Source organism: Triticum urartu, chromosome 3A (assembly GCF_056163025.1).
Source record: "Triticum urartu cultivar PI428250 chromosome 3A, HENAU_Tu73, whole genome shotgun sequence".
Lineage (NCBI taxonomy): Eukaryota > Viridiplantae > Streptophyta > Magnoliopsida > Poales > Poaceae > Triticum > Triticum urartu.
The window spans coordinates 423,625,734-423,646,745 of NC_141875.1; the positions used below are offsets into that span (position 1 = coordinate 423,625,734).

General features: G+C 47.8%; 1 protein-coding gene and 1 long non-coding RNA gene across 2 annotated transcripts; both read left to right on the forward strand.

Moving 5' to 3' along the window:
* Positions 1-2,504: 2,504 nt before the first annotated feature.
* On the forward strand, positions 2,505-6,874 carry LOC125544168 (ATP binding microtubule motor family protein). The gene is made up of 12 exons (XM_048707759.2): positions 2,505-2,799; positions 2,888-3,058; positions 3,719-3,910; positions 4,015-4,116; positions 4,207-4,284; positions 4,372-4,453; positions 4,535-4,694; positions 4,787-5,089; positions 5,173-5,391; positions 5,472-5,928; positions 6,009-6,074; positions 6,164-6,874. Exons 1-12 carry the CDS (start codon positions 2,701-2,703, stop codon positions 6,341-6,343), a joined length of 2,109 nt encoding a protein of 702 aa, XP_048563716.2. The 5' UTR covers positions 2,505-2,700; the 3' UTR covers positions 6,344-6,874.
* Positions 6,875-9,203: 2,329 nt separating this feature from the next.
* Positions 9,204-20,591, forward strand: LOC147979933 (uncharacterized). The gene is made up of 5 exons (XR_015619057.1): positions 9,204-9,628; positions 10,730-10,807; positions 12,127-17,662; positions 18,765-18,842; positions 20,156-20,591. It is a non-coding gene; the product is annotated as an uncharacterized LOC147979933 (long non-coding RNA).
* Positions 20,592-21,012: the final 421 nt, after the last annotated feature.

Consider the following 21,012-nt stretch of genomic DNA (forward strand, 5'->3'; position numbering starts at 1 on the left):
AGACCTTCATTAGAGCCTTGTGGTCCTCTTCGTCATTAGACATCGCCATCTTCCAGTCCTCATCAGCCACAAGATTCATGCGCGTCTTATCCGCCACAACAACTTTCACTTGTTTTTTGTCGTCTGAGATCTGATGAGCTCTCGCCGTCGACTCTAACCTCCAGACCTTTGAGCTGCGCAACAATGTCACACAAAGGGGCTCGGATTCACCACCCCAATCCCCACACGAGAAATTGACCAAGAACTAGTAGATCCGCAAAGGGTACCGATGGTCGCCCCTAAATCGAGACCCTCACCGGAGTAAATGATACTAAAAATCAAAGCAACACCATTGGCAAACACGGTACAGGAATAGCACATGAGCAGAGTGAATCGTTGTAGAATACGATGTCAAAAGGGTACACCCAACTCTCTTTTATGACTAGCACAACTACTACATGAAAGCCAGGGGAAATGTTAGATAGAAGGTGAGCAGAGGCGGTAGAAGCCATAGTTGGGAGGCCCGTCAGTGGGTTGATGATGCTCCCCCTTGAATTTCATGGGAGCGAGACCTAAGAGCAACTCCAATGGGACAACCCATTTCGTCCGTCGTCGTCCGTTTGGGTCGGCGCGGACAAAAGAGGCGGCCCAACGCGCCGACCCATCCCAAATTGCGTCCGCTCCGCATCCACGCCGACGCATTTGCGGCCTAAATTTGCGCATCAAATGCGTCGGCGTGGACATGAAACGGACGCCTTGCGCGCCTTCTCGTTGTTCGCCGTGTCCCCACCTGGTGGCCGTCCAACTTCGACGGTCAACATTATTTATGATGACCACCCACCTTGGGCCCACGCGTCAGTGACGGCGGTCGTCCTTTTTTAAGCCGGGCGTGCGGCGGGGCCGTCCTCATCCACTGTCACTCGCCCCCGTCCCAATTTGGCCACCCCTGCCCCACGCCGGCGACAACCCTAGCCACCGCCAACATGGGCTTCTTCTCCGGCATCGGCAGCAGCGGCACGGGCAAGGCCCCCGCCCGCCATTCCCCCTCCCTCCCCCGCCCTCCCCGCGCTGTCGCGCTCTCCCCGGCAGAGGCAGCGCATCAATGTGCCGGTGCACCAGGCCGAGTGGCACTGGCAGCACCGCGTGCCTCTGCCGCACCCCGATGTGACGCTGCTGCATGACTGGCATTAGGATCCGGAGAGGATCCCAGTGCCGGCAGCGCCGCGGACGGCGAGGGCCCATGCGGAGGAGGTGCGGCGCCGGCGGGCGTTGCTGACGCCGGAGCAGTGCGCCTTACCGCACTACGTCGTCGACTCGCCCTACTGGGCTCGATGGTTCGCCTTCGAGCACGAGGAGGCGAGGTGACGCGGCGTCCGCGGCGTCGACCGCAGCCTGCCGCCGCCCCCGCTCGTCGTCTGCGACGAGGACCAGGAGGTCGAGGCCGCCTATCAGGCAGCCATTAAGGAGAGCGAGGAGGAGGAGCGGTGGAGGGAGGCGGATGAGGCGGCTTTCCAGGCTGCCATGGCGGAGGCCATGGCCCTCTCCGCGACGGGTGACTGCGTCGTGCCGCTGGTGACCCCGCCGTCCCCGCCCAAAGCCGAGCCGGAGGAGCCGGCCCCCCTCGAGTGCTACTCCTGGACCGAAATAGTGCACGAGTGGGTCAGCGCTCCGTCGATCTGGCTCGGGGCGACGGTGAAGCAGGAGGCGGCCTACCTCGACCACTGGCGTCGTGTTCGGCTGACCGAGGAGCGCCGGAGGGCGAGCGCCTGCAGATGCTCGAGCACGAGGCCGAAGAGGAGGCGCGGCAGGCCCAGGCAGCGGCGGCGCAACCCAACATCGCCGCCCTCTGAAACACGGCGTTCCCCTGGGCCGACCCTGCGCCGACGTTGATCGACCTCACCGCCCGACGCAGACGCCGACGAGGACGCCTAGGGCTGCGCGTCGTCTAATTTTTAGTTTTTTTATGTTAATTAATGTAATGTGGACTTTCGCCGGCCTTCGTGGCCGCCTTTTTTGTTTAACTAAATGCATGTTAAAAAGAATTTGGCATGCCGACAAAATGGGTCGGGCCAGCGTTGGGCGCTCGCGTCGATTTAAATACAGAGACGGGCGTTTGTGTCCGCCAGACCGACCCAAATGAAAAAAAGAGGACAAAAGCGCCGTCCGTTTGGGTCGGCCCGTTGGAGTTGCTCTAAAACCATGTAAGTTCCATTTGTCATAGTGTCCACATGGGGAAAACTGGATTATGCACCCTATTAATTGATGTACTCGTAGGACCTAACTCTCATTAAAAATCAGAAATTTTTCACTGTACATATATAGATAAATTAATTAAGCAAAAGGAGGGAAACGAAATCCATACCAACCAGCTCGTGGTGACAGGCCTTGCCTAACCAGAACCGAAAAAGCTGCAGGGACGAAAGAGAAAAGGTCCCCTCGCCCCAAGTCACGGCCCGCTTTCCCCTTCCTACCCGTTCCCTTGGTTTCCACTCCAAATTCAAACTTGGGGCTGAAAGCTTGACGTCAGTCGAAATCTGGGGTGCAAACCGCAAATCCACTCCTCTCCGTCCGAAACGAGAGGCCTTTACTCTACTCCCCTCTACGACTCGCTCCGCCTCCCGTTGTCCCCTGCTCCGCTCCGCTCCTCCCCATTTCCTGCCTTCGTTGCTCCCCAGTCCACAGGGCAGCACCGGAAGCCCGAACCCCACCGCGCCGGTGACTATGAACGCGGGCGGGCGCCGGCGCTACACCTCGGAGCAGCTCCTCTTCGACGTCCCCGCCAATGCCGCAACGGCGGGCGGTGCCGGCAGGTGGACCCAGGTACGGCTAACGATTCCTCGAGATCTGCGTGCAGTACGTTATCTCCGGTTAGCTCATGAGTCTGGATTTGGGGTGATTTTGCGTGCAGCGCGGCGGGTTGCGCCGCGGGGACGGGGAGATCTTCGTGTCGGTGGACCCGGCGACGCCGGCACGGCTGCGCGGAGGGGACGCGGCGGCTGGGGAGTCTCCGGGGCAGAAGCACCAGCTCAGCCCCGGGCTGCTCGACCTCCACGCCTTTGATACCGAGCTTATCCCCGATGTAAGACGAGAGCTGCAGTTTTTATGAGTACTGCTTCTGTTCCGATGATCCCGTGTGGCTGCGTTAGATTATAATATTCTTGATTGTAGGAAGTGTTATTGATCTGACGTTCTGAATCCAGTTGTCGAGGCATGGCCACATGGGTCCTCAGAAGTTTTTTAATTTTCTTTGGATCATCGGTGTATGGAAAGCAAACGAAGAACTGTTTCGTTTTTGTTTTGGCATCAGTCTTGTTTTAGGCGAATTTCAGTTACTTGTGCGAAATTAAATATTTGCTACAGCTTTAGGTAGCTGGTGAGACGTGGCACTGCATCCGTAGGTGTTTTTGTTGGGTCTCATTTTGGTCATGTTCTTGCCAATGCTGCCCCCATGTACTCTGCTTGCAAATATGTGCTTTGGCATCGATGTTAATGAATTTATGGCTGTGTTCAACAGAGGATGCAAATGCCGGGAGGTTTTGACCTTCCTTTTCAGGAAAAGAAAATCCGTACTGTATGGTTCGATATAAGCTATTGATTTGTGTAAGTTAGTTCTTTAGATTAGATGGTATGCTAATGAAGGATCGCTGGTAAACCAAATATTTAATGTTGTAGCAATGGGACATATATTATTGCCCACATTGTAAATTCTATGTTAAATGTAATTCATGTTTATATACAGTTTCAAGTACAAGGAATGTATGATGGTGCTGAAAAGTTTGGTTATGCCAATGGAGAAGGCTTTGATGATTCGGATATGAGCTTTGGTACAGACAAGAAGATGAGCAAGTCCGCTGTTTTTGCTGAAAGTAACTACCTCAAGGCCTTCCCTGAGAAAGAGAAGGCAGCCCCTGTTGCTAAAATCAAAGTGGTGGTATGTTTCTTTGTCTTGCTCCATGATTGAATATTTCTCAATGGCTCATACAAAGCTATGAGGACATCACTTTTTATAGCTTTGATGTGTAATGTTAAATGCAGGTGCGCAAAAGACCTCTGAACAAGAAGGAGATATCAAAGAAAGAAGAAGATATCATAGACATTGAACAAAATTCTTTGACTGTCCATGAGACTAAACTTAAGGTTCATGCCAAGCTTGTTATCTCCATATGATCATAACTTGCTACTGGAAGTCTATTCTCATTGCTTGATACCTGGCACATAATTCTGCAGGTTGACCTCACTGAGTATGTCGAAAAGCATGGATTTGTGTTCGACGCTGTTTTGGATGAGGACGTTTCAAATGATGAGGTGATCAGTTATCCGCGCACTCTATATAATTACAGTATTAGGTATTATAAATTTATTCTCAGCAACCTGGAGCCATTCTATTTACAGGTTTATCGTGAAACAGTGGAACCAGTGGTTCCTGCTATTTTTAATCGTACAAAGGCAACTTGTTTTGCATATGGACAAACCGGTATAGCTCCAACATCCTCTAGATGCATGTCTAAAATTGCAGCAGACTAAAGACAACTCCTAACTTACATTGTCCATGCAGGTAGTGGAAAAACCTACACCATGAGACCACTTCCTCTAAAGGCCTCCCAAGACATTTTGAGATTAATGCACCATACATATCGTAATCAGGGGTTTCAGTTATTTTTTAGTTTCTTTGAGATCTATGGAGGGAAATTATATGATCTGCTTAATGAAAGGAGGTACATTATACCTAAATCTGTTATGTTTATAAATAAAGTCTATGCAGAAAGCCAATTATGTTTCAGTTCTGAACAATGATTACCTCATGTAGTAAACTTTGCATGAGAGAAGATGGAAAACAGAAAGTTTGCATTGTTGGTTTACAAGAGTACAGGGTGTCTGATCTTGAAACTATCAAGGAGTTGATTGAGAGAGGTAATGCCACCAGAAGTACTGGTACAACTGGTGCAAACGAGGAGTCATCACGATCTCATGCCATTCTTCAGCTTGCTATCAAACGGCGTGTTGATGGCAATGAGTCTAAACCACCCAGATTGGCCGGCAAGTTGTCGTTTATTGACCTGGCTGGCAGTGAGCGTGGTGCTGATACAAATGAAAATGATAAACAAACAAGGTTATCTTACAAAACTTTCTATGTAAGGAATATACACTATGTATTTTGCTAACACTGAAATGCTTTAAAAAAATATTATGCAGAATTGAGGGCGCTGAGATCAATAAAAGTTTACTTGCTTTAAAGGAATGCATCAGAGCACTTGATAATGATCAGAGTCATATTCCCTTCCGTGGTAGCAAGTTGACTGAAGTTTTACGAGATTCATTCATTGGAGACTCACGCACTGTCATGATTTCATGCATTTCCCCTAGTTCTGGCTCTTGTGAACATACACTGAACACATTGAGATATGCTGATAGGTAATTATCTTTATTCATTCTTTATGTTGCAGTAGCTGCTTTTTCTCCATGTAACACATGTAACATATTCTCATCTTCAGAGTGAAGAGTCTGTCAAAAGGAAGTAACAGCAAGAAAGATGTGCCTTTGGCCGCTGCACCTTTACGAGAGTCGAGTCCTTCACCATTGGCTTCGGTTGTACCCTCTTTCTCTGCAGCTGAGGTAATGAATGATATCACTGAAAGGGGTAAGTTTGGTTGGCCCAAGCAGCAGTATGCCAAAGAACAGCCATCACCATCGTTTGTGGATAGAATGCCCAAGGGTAGGGAAGACACTGAGTTCAGTTCGGCGAATAGTGGTTATTTCAATGAACAAAGAAGCAGAGGCATTGCGGCAGCAGGTATAGCCGTGGTACCAGATACAATGTACCAGCAAGGAAGGCAACATGCACGGAAGGGTAGAGATCCAGCTTTGGAGAATAATATGAGAAATTCTGTTGCTTACCCAATTAGAAGGGCTGTGCCAGACGAAGATGACCATCTGAATGACCTCCTTCAGGTACAGTATTATTGCTTCTGCACCATTTTGTTGATAGAATATGACCACGGTTAGGTTTTGATGTTTGTTAACTGGTGCAGGAAGAGGAAGATTTAGTGAGTGCTCACAGAAAGCAGGTGGAAGAGACCCTGGATATCATTAAAGAGGTTAGTCGCCTAAAATGGTAAACTGACTCACTGTCATTGGCCGTCATATTATTTTGCCGTAACCTGTGAATGGCCTCTTGTTTCATCAGGAGATGAACTTACTAGATGAAGCAGATCAGCCTGGCAACCAACTGGACGACTACGTTACAAGACTAAGCGGTATCCTCTCACAGAAAGCTGCTGGAATTGTGGATTTACAGGATCGTCTGGCACAGTTCCAGAGGCGCTTAAACGAGAATAGCGTGCTGCTATATTCCGAGTGCCCTTGATCACAAGAGCGGCCTATTCGTCGCTACTCCGTCTCCGAGGGTAATGAGGAAGTTGGGGACAGAGGCAGCAGAGTCGATCTGCCCCCATGAGCTCTGCCCCGATGCGGTCTCGCCTTTGCGAACGCTGGTGCGCCGATGCAGTTCTGAACCCATAGATGCGGCAAATGCAGAACTAGGTGGCTAGTTGACTGCTGCTTGCCGTGGCCGACTCCGTAGCATATTTGGGGCCAGTTCTTTTGGGCTCGCCCCCCTCCCCAGCTTTTCTCAGCATCACTACTCCATATATTTTTTACAATCCTAACTAATTAGATCTTAACTAGATAGGATTGTAAAAAAAAAATGGAGTGGCGATTCTGGGAAAAGTTGGGAAGGGGGGTGATTCTGGAAGAATCGCCGAAAAGAACTGGCCCTTGTACCCGAGTCGTTCCATTGTGTGCGTGTGCTTCGTACTTCCGTTCAATCCATGTGTATGTATATCCGCGTCACATGAGTACCCTGCTATTTGTTCATCAACAAATATGCTGTTTTTTACTATGGTGCATGAAGATTCCGGTATGTCGCTGCATGGCAATTTTTTTCAAACACACATACCTTATTTCTGTGGTTACGAAAGTTGCAAATATATGTTTTGAATATTTTAAATTTTTACTATCAACTTAATATGGACTGAAAAAAATGAACAAAAACGTGTCTCATACATCCGTTTCTGAAAAACTCTCTCCAATCTATATTAATTGATGCACACTCAGTATAATTTGAAGATCTTATATTTGTGAATGGAGGGGTACCTAAACCACATGAAAGGTTTCATCTTATGTTAGTTTTTCTCCCAACCTTTCTTTCGTCATCCTCACCACCATCGATCGTTGTTCGCTTAGGGTGTCTCCAATAGCATACATCAAAAAGGACAATCTGAATCGTCCACGCCTCCATGGACACGTCCCGACGTGACTGCGGACAACGGATAGAGGGCTGACATCCAATTTGGTGCACTATGGGTCCAAGGCTTGTCCATAGTGTGTCCGGGCTCCTTAAGCCACTTCTATGTTTGCTATCGGTTTAACAGAATTCGGACACCTTGCCTGCTCCGCGAAAGTTTGATGTGCCTATACCTGGCCATGGGCTGCCCGGCCCGGTCGGCCCGGCCTGACCTTGTCCATGGGCCGGGCCTGGGCCTAGGTTTTGAGCCCGAACGCTAGGTCGGGCCGGGGCCGGGCCAGTCATATGTGTTGTTTAATGAAGAGGCCCGGCCCGAGGCCCGGTCGGCTTTTGCAGTGACGGGCCGGGCTCGGGCTTGGTTTTTTTGCTTTGGGCTTGGTCAGGCCTGATCCGAAGCTCGGCCCAACCCGGGGGATGGCTAGGTATAGATGTGCCCCATTAAATGACTAAAAGTGTCTGAATCATCCGATCCGGACATTTAGAAGCGATTTGATGTACACCTGTGGAGATGCCCTTAGGCCCTGCACCGCATCCCCTCGCCCGCGTGAAAATATCGGGTGAACTGAATGACTAATCCGCACCACTCCTCATGACCTCCCATAGAAAAATAGGCTGGGTTGCCCACCTCAGCCGCCACGCTGTTGCCCCACACATCACCAACCATGATCGCTCCCTCCCTGTGCAAATGGGGGTAGCATCGCCATAGCCTCCGACACCCGCGTGTGGCTGTTGACGACTCTTCTGCCAACCCCATCGCCCCCGCTCGCCTTCTCCCCTACCGCGGTTGCCTCACCCTAGCTCGTGGGTGCCACGTTAATTGTTTATGCTTACGAGATCACATCCGGCTGTATTTAGTGCCACTCCACCTTTTTTCAATTTTGATCTTTTATGCTTGTGAGATCACATCCAGTTGTATTTAGTGCCACTACATCTTCTTTTGGCTCTTCTATGCTTGTCGTGGGATCACATCCAGCTACTGCGGTCCAAACAATGAATTATTACATCATCAGTATAATATGAATGGGTTGCTTTGCTTTAGATTCTATCGTATTGCTTTCTTTTGACTATTGAGAAACACAAAAGAGTCGAATGTGATTCTGATGTACGTATGCAGATGTGCTACTATGTAGCAGCATCATTCTCTCTAAATTTCTTCGAGACTAATTCGTGTGTTTTGAACTCTTGATGTGTGCAAACCTACCTTAGCGACAAGTTGACATCCGGTGAGCCAAGGCATGGTTCTTTTTTTTCTTTTGCGTGCTTAGCATTTTAGGGTACTTGTTCATACCTATGCTTAACGGGAAGCAACAAGCACTAACACTATGCGTCGGCTTGAGGAAACTTGGAGCATCAACATGGTTACATCAAGGGAGAGAGACGGTGGGGGGTGTAACACCCCAGTATCATGCTACAACGACCTCACCCTAATGGTGCCATGTCATCATGTTTAACTAAGCCAAATTGCCATTTGATAAAAATCAAAGCCATTTTCATATATAAATTATTTTCCAAATAAAATATTCTACAAACTGAAAAAACTAAAATGTTCAAGATGTTGCAAGTATTCACTAAGTAATTATCGTGTAGAAACCAACATCTTTTGAATTTTTAAAATGGCCTTAACCTATTTAAAATAGGGCTAGCGGCATTAAATATACTCACATAAATTCAAAACTGAATTTGAACAACTCCTTTTGGCCCCAAATTTTTTGTTCCATACTAGAAAGTAGCCAAGTATTTTTGTGTTAAATATCGCATCTAACAAAGTTCAAATGGTGACCAAATTAATTGCAAAGCAATAGCTTTTTAAATTACAGATAGATTAAAGAGAAAAGCACATATTGTACACCTAAAGCCTAGTGCTACAGTGTGAAGCCCAACACTTAACTGTATCAGGCCCGGCCCACCTGGCCGGCCTTTTCCCCTACCTCTGGACGAGGCAGAGGCCATGGCACCGAGCACGCACGCACGCCGTCCAGGCCATAGATGACCACCTGTCGACCATCCACCGGTGCCCCGATATGGATAAGCACACCCCTGACTCCCTTGACAAACCCCAGCCCTCATTTTCCCCTCGTTCGCTCGCTCTCGTCAAAATAGTCCTCGCACGAACGGTGCTTGCCATGGTTGCGGTGGTCGTCGCGCCCACTGGCCTCCCCGGCGCCCGGGAGGATGCCCAGGAGCTTCCTCCTCGTCCACTACTTCACCTACGTGCCTTGAATTGAGTCGGACCGCGCCGTACGCTCGCCATCGCCGGTCTTCTTCACCACGGCCGTCGCAACTCGTCATCGGGCTCGACATATCCGGCCACCCCCGCACTCCCTAACCTCGTCCATGAGCTCCACGGTGAGCTTCTCCGCCGATTCCCCTCTTCTCCAACCTCGATTCGGTCGCCGTTTGCCGTCCCCGAGCACATCCGAGCTCGCGTGTACGCGTACATACGTGTGTGCGTGAGCTGCTGCTGCTTAACAGCCATCTGTTGCTGCTCCGTACTGCTGCCACCGCGCGCCCGCCTTGACCTTGCCTCCGCGTGCCGCTGCTCGCCGGCCATCGCCTACTGCCGCCCCTACTGCCGCCCACGGCCTAGCGCTTGCCCTGTTGCTGCCTTCTGCTGCTGCCGTTGCTTAGCTGCTTAGCTTCTGCCGCTGCTGCTATTGCTTAGTTGCTGCCGCTGCTATGCGCTACTTTGCTGCTGCTAATGGCCATGGCGGCCATGCTGTGGGTGTGCACAGCCACACTGGCCGGGCGTGCAAATTAAATTAGGACTAATTGGTAGTACTAGTTAGGTTGGTTGCTACACTATGACGTATGGACCCCATTCGATTAGGTTAATTTTTATATTAGATTAGATATAGCCTTAAGACAGGTGGGCCACCCTCTAATAAGCCTAATTAGAAATTAACTAAACACTGTTAAAATATTACAGGATATGACAACCGGGTCCCACAGGACCTTTGACCGGTCAACCGTGGACCAGTCAACTGCTTGGTCAGCAGTTAATTGGACCCACTGGTCAGCTTCACTAGTGCACCTCTGGTGCACTGCACTGGGTGCACCCAGTTTTTAACTGTTGATTTTCGAAATAAAAAACAAGTAAGAAAATTTAGAAAATCATTTAAAACTTTGAAAAATCATAGAAAATAAACCGTAGCTCGGATAAAAATGTTTTCTACATGAAAGTTGCTCAGAACGACGAGACGAATTTGAATACACGGTCCGTTCGTCCGCTGCACGTCTCTAGCATAGCGAACACATAACTTTCCCCCTTCGATTCATTTATCCAAAAACGCGAAACACCGGGGATATTTTCCCGGATGTTTTCTCCCTTTCACCGGTATCACCTCATACCGTGTTAGGGCACCCCTAGCACCGCTACTTGTCATGTCATGCATCGTATGCATCTGTTTGCATTATATTCATTGTTTCTTCCCCTCTTCTCTCCGATAGACTACGAGACTGACGCCGCTACTGGTGCCCCGATCGACTACGCTGTTGACGACCCCTCTCTCTTGCCAGAGCAACCAGGCAAGCCCCCCCCCCTTGATCACCAGAAATCGCCTATTCATCTCTACTGCTTGCATTATAGTAGTGTAGCATGTTACTGCTTTCCGTTAATCCTATCCTGATGCATAGACTGTCATTGTTGCTATAACTGTTGATACCTTACCTGCAATCCTACATGCTTAGTATAGGTTGCTAGTACTACATCAGTGACCCTACATTCTAGTCCGTCTGCCATGCTATACTATCGGGCTGTGATCACTCGGGAGGTGATCACGGACATATGATATATATTTATACTGTTACATTACTTATGATACTTTTCGGAGATGGGGGCTGAATGGGCAGGTGGCTCCATCCCGGTAGAGGTGGGCCTGGGTTCCCGACGGCCCCCGACTGTTGCTTTGTGGCAGAGCGACAGGGCAGGTTGAGGCCACCTAGGAGAGAGGTGGGCCTGGCCCTGGTCGGCGTCCGTGGTTATTTCAAAATAACACGCTTAACGAGATCTTGGTATTTGATCTGAGTCTGGCTACTGGCCTATACGTACTAACCATCTACGTGGGGACAGTTATGGGCACTCGACGTCGTGGTATTAGCCGAAGCCTTCGTGACGTCAGCGACTGAGCGGCGCGCGCCGGGTTGGACCGCGTAACACAACTTCCTTTGTAATGGAGGTTGCTAGGTCTGCTCTCCGGCCGCGTTCGCAACGTGTAGGTGTGCAAAGGGCGATGGGCCCAGACCCCTGCACCATAGGATTTAGACCGACGTGCTGACCTCTCTGTTGTGCCTAGGTAGGGCTGCGACATGTTGATCTTCCGAGGCCGGGCATGACCCAGGAAAGTGTGTCCGGCCAAATGGGATCGAGCGTGTTGGGTTATGTGGTGCACCCCTGCAGGGAAGTTAATCTATTCGAATAGCCGTGATCTTCGGTAACAGAACGACTTGGAGTTGTACCTTCACCTTATGACAACTAGAACCGGATACTTAATAAAACACACCCTTCCAAGTGCCAGATACAACCCGGTGGTCGCTCTCTAACAGGGCGACAAGGAGAGGATCATCGGTTAGGATTATGCTATGTGATGTTACTTGGTGAACTTACCTTCTACTCTCTTCTCCTGCTGCAAGATGGAGGTTGCCAGAAGCGTAGTCTTCGAAAGGCCTAGCTATCCCCCTCTTATTCCGGCATTCTGCAGTTCAGTCCACATATGATACCCTTAATCCATTTGATACCAATGCATACATATGTAGTGTAGCTCCTTGCTTGCGAGTACTTTGGATGAGTACTCACGGTTGCTTTACTCCCCCTTTTCCCCCTTCCTATACCCGATTGCTGCGACCAGACGTTGGAGCCCAGGAGCCAGACGCCACCGTTGACGACGACTACTACTACTCGGGAGGTGCCTACTACTACGAGCAGCCCGCTGACGATGACCAGGAGTAGTTTAGGAGGATCCCAGGCAGGAGGCCTAGGCCTCTTTCGATCTGTATCCCAGTTTGTGCTAGCCATCTTATGGCAACTTGTTTAACTTATGTCTGCACTCAGATATTGTTGCTTCCGCTGACTCGTCTATGATCAAGCTCTTGTATTCGAGCCCTCGAGGCCCCTGGCTTGTAATATGATGCTTGTATGACTTATTTTATTTGTAGAGTTGTGTTGTGATATCTTCCCGTGGGTCCCTGATCTTGATCGTACACGTTTGCGTGTATGATTAGTGTACGATTGAATCGGGGGCGTCACAAGTTGGTATCAGAATTGACTGCCTATAGGAATCCCCCTTCCACACTCCTTGGTCGAAGTCGAGTCTAGACATTACAAAACTTTTTACTAACATGGCTGTGTGTCTTACGGGCCCACGTCGCCATTTGGGTGGTATTAGGATCTTTTACTCCTCGTCTATACTCTGGGACTTTGATCTCTCTTCTATTCGGGTTAAATGATTTTGCTAACTCTAACTCTAGGTTCCCGTAAATACTTTCTCCCGAAGAGCCCCGTCATTCCAGATGATGGCCTGCTTCACCAGAAGATTCCGAAGATACTCTCCGTTATTATCTCAAGACCTTGTGCCCACCACTTTTGCTATTCCCGACCACCGATAAATCCTTATGGATAATTGCTTACGCTTGTTGTTCTTACCTTTGTTCCTAGTTGCCCCTGTTATTACTTGATACCCTGAAAATTGCTTCGATAATTCAAGAAACCTTTGTGCCCACCGCTTTGCAGCTCTTTGCCGTAGACATACCCTTACGAATAATTTCTTGCACTTATCGAGTATCCGCTCATCCCCAGTTGATTCATGTATTTCACAAAAGTCTTCGAAATACCATTCGATCCTCGAAAATCCTCAACGGCCTATTGCTCTTGAAATTATTGCTTGCTTGCATTATGATTAACCTCATAAGTCTGGTAATCTTATTGGCATCATTATTCATTATCAGTTTGAGTCTGTTGAATCAATATGTTGCGAATGCTCGCATTCCTTAATCAGATCCTTCGTTTCGTCCTTTCGGCTCAGATGTCATTTTAAACATGAGCTGGATCTCAACCAATCAAATTGCCATCGATTGTACCTCTAAGGCTATTCAACTTATCCAGCCCTAATCAGAGCATTGCTTCTGATCCCTTGTCTTAGAATTCATAATTCCTTTGCATTTGAGCTTTGAGTTAGTCAGTTGTTTCTATAATCTGATCCCCTTGCATTCTTTCTTCCTCTGATTGAGTACCGATACTCACATCAGGTCCCTTATGGACCACCAGATCCTTTGTTGGATTTTGTCCGACACCATCCTTCATATTCATTGAACTTGTGAGCCTTTCATCGGATACATAATGCCTTTGGTAAATTGTATCCCTTGCTTTTGTCAACCATGCTCTGCTCCCGAGCTTGAGTTATTCGCTCCTGAAGTTGGTGGTATGTGTTCATAAGATGCCCCGATGGGTTAAACCTATGCCTTCCTTACTCTGTGTGAACCCGAAAGATTTCACGGGTCATAATTATCTAGTATTGCACCAGGTAAAACTTTTGACAACTAATGTCATTTTCGAAAAGCGAGAGGTGAATGGAAGGTTATACATTGAAGGAGTGGGAGTCGACCTTGAACTTTGTGTTCATGCCCACGGACACGATGTATATCCTATCATGGAAACTTCTTGTAATAATAACTATTACCTTAATATAATTTGGTATCTGTAAATTGAGCCTTTGCAATCGTGGTTCCGACCATGATTGTTCTCCTTTGATTCCATTTCTCAGACAAGATGAAGTACTTGTCTTCTGCAGATCATTTAACGTGTCCACCCTCTACTCTGCCCTACCGTCGAGTATTACACTCTGGTATGTCGAGAATATCATGTAACTGCATAACTTCTTATGGGTTCTTCATCAACTGTTATTTCCCATCGATTCCAATTTTCCTGGGTTTTGGGTTGTCGTCAACCGAGAACACCGAATTGTGAATCGAGTTCGCACTTCGATTTGATAACTCTAAGTAATTTTTGTTGCTTACAAGTTTAATAATCCTTCAAGTCATCCCAAGCCTTATCGGCTATATCATCATCGTACTAAATTTTAACTGTGCTACCTGGTCCTTCTTCCCGGAGCACAATTTTTGACGATGAGCTAAGCTTACGTCGATCTTCCTCATCATGCCATTTCGCCTTGAACAACGAACTTGGTTTGGAGTTTGTGTCATACCCTTGGTTACAATAACCTTTCGCTTCACCATTCATTTGACTCGATGTCATCACCGATCGATTACGTCTTGAAATATCTCGACAAATGTGTCATGATCATCATCAACATTCTGAGCTCTTCCAAGATAACTATTGAATTCTTGATGAGAAATATCACCCTTTCCCCTCGATGATCTGTGTTATCATCGACAACATTATTGCCTCCCCTTCGGCACCAACCTGATATTGTTATGGAGCCACTTGCTATCCAGTTTGTGTTATGTTCTATCTTGAAGTATTATTGTCCTTATGTCAAGGATGTTGTAAGGATTGCTCCACCTCTTAATAGTACTTGGTATAGTGATACTTCTCACAAGTACCATTCTTTCTTGGTCCCCGTATTGACTAACCAAGAATACCAACAAGTGAACGGTGCTGTTTGGATTCTGCCCTTCTAGCAACTCTATTGATATGAAGTTAATGGTCAATAGGTTCATTCTAAGTCTTTTGGTTATTGAATCACCATTCCAACATTGATCATGCTACCTAAGCCCATATTTCGGGTGCACCTTTTCAACCAATGTTTAATTGTGTATGTTTTCCTCGAACATACATCATTATATCAGTTGATCTGACAAGTGTTACATCCTTGTTCACATAATTATGGAAATCCATCTTTGGTTAATCTCGATGAATTGTCGCTGACTCCATCAACCACATCCTCATTTCTCCTTGGTTAATGATGAAATTTTGTTTTGGAACCTTCTTCTATAGTTCATTTCCCAAGAATGTTACATTGTCATCTCGTCAATTTGTGTTGCACCTTTTCTTCTCAGACATCCTGACTCTAAGGTATCCTGACACCAATCGGATCAGCTTCTCAGTCAGATATGATGGTTGGGACATATTTCCAAGAGTTATAACATTGGTCCTTATATATCGGTAAGGTGATGTCATGCCTATCACACCTGGCCGGAGGACTGTTGTTATAGTTTCCTGTTTAGCAAGGTTAACCATTCTTCCATGAGGAAATTGTAAGGCTTATTCTATAAGTTGTTCCTGATGAATCCTTTGTGTATCCAAGTCCGACCTTTTCTTGAAGACCATGTTAATGATATCTCGCATGTCTGTGGTACTCCAATTTTCAACAAAGAACATTTGAAGCCCAATGCTAAATGTTTCTTGCTCAATTATTCAAACACCGTTGTATGGGTAATGTCATGAAGTCTATCTCCCCTTACCTAAAGAGTTTTCTACATTATATCCCGTCATGGATATCATGCTCTCCTTGCCCTTGGGAAGGATATACGCCTGAAATATGTGTTTAAAAACATTTTCCTTTCCATTGTTATGTTTAATCTGATGATCACCTTTTCCTTTCCATTATTTTGTTTAATATTTCTTGTGATCTATATGATCTAAGTAGTAATAATTCACTGCTTATGTAAACACCTTGGTGTACTACTCTGTCAATAAGACCCTGTTACTATTGTTGATGACATTCCGGTAGCCATCGATGGACGAGAACCTTGCTTATTGGTCCGCCCCGTTCAACGAGCAGGAAAATGGTTCTCCTTGTCCCTCGCCCTTGGTACCGATGTTGTCGCCGACATAACTGGCAGGCTATCCTCTGACATGCCTTGCTTACATGATCGGGCAAGAGGTCAGCGTCATTTCTACCTTTAACCCACATGGTGGGCCCATAACCCACAGATCCATAGGATCGAAACCTGACTCTCCTGTACAACCTTGATTCTGAAATATTCTTTGCACTTGGCTTCGTATGTAATTCATGACCTAACTTCCTCACCATGTTTCATTCCGGTATCAGAGGCAACATTATTCTTCAATGCTCTGAACCACTTCATCACTTGTTTTAGGCATCAACTGGATGCGTACCTGGTTGAAACTTGTTGGACCACCTTATAGCACTCTTGGTACATTTCCTGGTGCTTCTAAAATCTCTTTCCTTGAGATAACTACCGGATGCCGGTCCTTTGAGACACCCGTCCTTATAGCTTTCCACTTATACCCCATTCGTAAGTACGATAGATTTCCTGAAGAAATGATAACGACTTCATCATGATGGCTTGAAGCGGAGAAATGAAGACATCAACGTAAAGGATCGACCTCTTCGAGAAGAGCAACCAAGACCGACAAGATTCGTTAGAATTTTGTAACCAGATCTTTCCCCCTTATTTCACATCTTAAATCTCGGGACAAGATTTCTTGTAGCGGAGGAGAACTGTAACACCCCCAGTGTCATGCTACAACGACCTCACCCTAATGGTGCCATGTCATCATGTTTAACTAAGCCAAATTGCCACTTGATAAAAATCAAAGCCATTTTCATATATAAATTATTTTCCAAATAAAATATTCTACAAACTGAAAAAACTAAAATGTTTGAGATGTTGCAAGTATTCACTAAGTAATTGTCGTGTAGAAACCATCATCTTTTGAATTTTTAAAATGGCCTTAACCTATTTAAAATAGGGCTAGCGGCATTAAATATACGCACATAAATTCAAAACTGAATTTGAACAACTCCTTTTGGCCCCAAATTTTTTGTGCCAGACTAGAAAGTAGCCAAGTATTTTTGTGTTAAATATCGCATCTAACAAAGATCAAATGGCGACCAAATTAATTGCAAAGCAATAGCTTTTTAAATTACAGATAGATTAAAGAGAAAAGCACACATTGTACACCTAAAGCCTAGTGCTACAGTGTGAAGCCCAACACTTAACTGTATCAGGCTCAGCCCACCTGGCCGGCCTTTTCCCCTACCTCTGGACAGAGGGAGAGGCCATGGCACCAAGCACGCGTGCACGCCGTCCAGGCCATAGATGACCACCTGTCGACCATCCACCGGTGCCCCGATATGGATAAGCACACCCCTGACCCCCTTGACAAACCCTAGCCCTCATTTTCCCCTTGTCCGCTCGCTCTCGTCAAAATAGTCATCGCACGAACGGTGCTTGCCATGGTTGCGGTGGTCGTCGTGCCCACTACCCTCCCCGGCGCCCGGGAGGATGCCCAGGAGGTTCCTCGTCGTCCACTACTTCGCCTACGTGCCTTGAATTGAGTCGGACCGCGCCGTACGCTCGCCATCGCCGGTCTTCTTCGCCACGGCCGTCGCAACTCGTCATCGGGCTCGACATATCCGGCCACCCCCGCACTCCCTAACCTCGTCCATGAGCTCCACGGTGAGCTTCTCCGCCGATTCCCCTCTTCTCCAACCTCGATTCGGTCGCCGTTTGCCGTCCCCGAGCACATCCGAGCTCGCGTGTACGCGTACATACGTGTGTGCGTGAGCTGCTGCTGCTTAACAGCCATCTGTTGCTGCTCCGTACTGCTGCCACCGCGCGCCCGCCTTGACCTTGCCTCCGCGTGCCGCTGCTCGCCGGCCATCGCCTACTGCCGCCCCTACTGCCGCCCACGGCCTAGCGCTTGCCCTGTTGCTGCCTTCTGCTGCTGCCGTTGCTTAGCTGCTTAGCTTCTGCCGCTGCTGCTATTGCTTAGTTGCTGCCGCTGCTATGCGCTACTTTGCTGCTGCTAATGGCCATGGCGGCCATGCTGTGGGTGTGCACAGCCACACTGGCCGGGCGTGCAAATTAGATTAGGACTAATTGGTAGTACTAATTAGGTTGGTTGCTACACTATGACGTATGGACCCCATTTGATTAGGTTAATTTTTTTATTAGGTTAGATATAGCCTTTAGACAGGTGGGCCACCCTCTAATAAGCCTAATTAGAAATTAACTAAACACTGTTAAAATATTACAGGGTATGACAACCGGGTCCCACAGGACCTTTGACCGGTCAACCGTGGACCAGTCAACTGCTTGGTCAGCAGTTGATTGGACCCACTAGTCAGCCTCACTGGTGCACCTCTGGTGCACTGCATCGGGTGCACCCAGTTTTTAACTGCTGATTTTCGAAATAAAAAACAAATAAGAAAATTTAGAAAATCATTTAAAACTTTGAAAAATCATAGAAAATAAACCATAGCTCGGATGAACATGTTTTCTACATGGAAGTTGCTCAGAACGACGAGACGAATTTGAATACACGGTCCGTTCGTCCGCTACACGTCTCTAGCATAGCGAACACGCAACTTTCCCCTTTTGATTCATTTGTCCAAAAACGCGAAACACCGGGAATATTTTCCCGGATGTTTTCCCCCTTTCACCGGTATCACCTCATACCGCGTTAGGGCACCCCTAACACCGCTACTTGTCATGTCATGCATCACTATGCATCTGTTTGCATTATATTCATTGTTTTTCCCCCTCTTATCTCCGATAGACTACGAGACTGACGCCGCTGCTGGTGCCCCGATCGACTACGCTGTTGACGACCCCTCTCTCTTGCCAGAGCAACCAGGCAAGCCCCCCTTGATCACCAGATATCGCCTATTCATCTCTACTGCTTGCATTAGAGTAGTGTAGCATGTTACTGCTTTCCGTTAATCCTATCCTGATGCATAGACTGTCATTGTTGCTACAACTGTTGATACCTTACCTGCAATCCTACATGCTTAGTATAGGTTGCTAGTACTACATCAGTGGCCCTACATTCTAGTCCGTCTGCCATGCTATACTATCGGGTTGTGATCACTCGGGAGGTGATCACGGGCATATGATATATACTTATACTGTTACAGTACTTATGATACTTTTCGGAGATGGGGGCTGAAGGGGCAGGTGGCTCCATTCCGGTAGAGGTGGGCCTGGGTTCCCGACGGCCCCCAACTGTTACTTTATGGCGGAGCGATAGGGCAGGTTGAGGCCACCTAGGAGAGAGGTGGGCCTGGCCCTGGTCGGCGTCCGTGGTTATTTCAAAATAACACGCTTAACGAGTCTTGGTATTTGATCTGAGTCTGGCTACTGGCCTATACGCACTAACCATCTACGCGGGGACAGTTATGGCACTCGACGTCGTGGTATCAGCCGAAGCCTTCGTGACGTCAGCGACTGAGCGGCACGCGCCGGGTTGGACCGCGTAACGCAACTTCCTTTGTAATGGAGGTTGCTAGGTCTTCTCTCCGGCCGCGTTCGCAACGTGCAGGTGTGCAAAGGGCGATGGGCCCAGACCCCTGCGCCATAGGATTTAGACCGGCGTGCTGACCTCTCTGTTGTGCCCAGGTAGGGCTGCAACGTGTTGATCTTCCGAGGCCGGGCATGACCCAGGAAAGTGTGTCCGGCCAAATGGGATCGAGCGTGTTGGGTTATGTGGTGCACCCCTGCAGGGAAGTTAATCTATTCGAATAGCCGTGATCTTCGGTAACAGGACGACTTGGAGTTGTACCTTGACCTTATGACAACTAGAACCGGATACTTAATAAAACACACCCTTCCAAGTGCCAGATACAACCCGGTGGTTGCTCTCTAGCAGGGCGACGAGGAGAGGATCATCGGTTAGGATTATGCTATGCGATGTTACTTGGTGAACTTACCTTCTACTCTCTTCTCCTGCTGCAAGATGGAGGTTACCAGAAGCGTAGTCTTCGAAAGGCCTAGCTATCCCCCTCTTATTCCGGCATTCTGCAGTTCAGTCCACATATGATACCCTTAATCCATTTGATACCAATGCATACATATGTAGTGTAGCTCCTTTCTTGCGAGTACTTTGGATGAGTACTCACGGTTGCTTTACTCCCCCTTTTCCCCCTTCCTATACCCGATTGCTGCGACCAGACATTGGAGCCCAGGAGCCAGACGCCACCGTCAACGACTACTACTACTACTACTCGGGAGGTGCCTACTACTACGAGCAGCCCGCTGACGACGACCAGGAGTAGTTTAGGAGGATCCCAGGCAGGAGGCCTGTGCCTCTTTCGATCTGTATCCCAGTTTGTGCTAGCCATCTTATGGCAACTTGTTTAACTTATGTCTGTACTCAGATATTGTTGCTTCCGCTGACTCGTCTATGATCGAGCTCTTGTATTCGAGCCCTCGAGGCCCCTGGCTTGTAATATGATGCTTGTATGACTTATTTTATTTGTAGAGTTGTGTTGTGATATCTTCCCGTGGGTCCCTGATCTTGATCGTACATGTTTGCGTGTATGATTAGTGTATGATTGAATCGGGGGTGTCACAGGGGGTTAGGGGGAGAGGGAAGAGTTTATAGTGACGGGGCTTACACAATCAATGTGGTGGAAGGGGGTTTTGAGCTGGATGCACCAATGATAGCTATGGTGAGCTTTGATTGTGAACACGGGGGCCGGGGGGGGGGGGGGAGGGTGAATAAGAGTGCTTTATAAATTCCAAAGGTATATGAATGCATGGATAATTAACTATTACCTCGGTCCCAAAATGCTCGTCTTAGATTCTTTTGGATACGAATGTATCTAAACACTAAAACATGTCTATATATCTCTATATCTAGACAAATCTAAGACAAGTAATTTGGGACGGAGGGGGTACTAAACAAAAAAGGGAAAAGAATGTCATCCCGACCGACGTTCACCACTCACCCCTGGACTGAGGCTCTGTGTTCTGGTCTGGCTGATGTGCACACCCAACCTTCAACGTCGTTTGCATCCACGCACGTT

Coding starts and splice junctions, on each gene's coding strand:
- LOC125544168 (XM_048707759.2), top strand. CDS start 2,701: ATGAACGCGGGCGGGCGCCGGCGCTACACCTCGGAGCAGCTCCTCTTC. Junction 4,454..4,534: donor TTTTGCATATGGACAAACCG/GTATAGCTCCAA, acceptor TTGTCCATGCAG/GTAGTGGAAAAACCTACACC. Junction 5,929..6,008: donor ATCTGAATGACCTCCTTCAG/GTACAGTATTAT, acceptor TAACTGGTGCAG/GAAGAGGAAGATTTAGTGAG.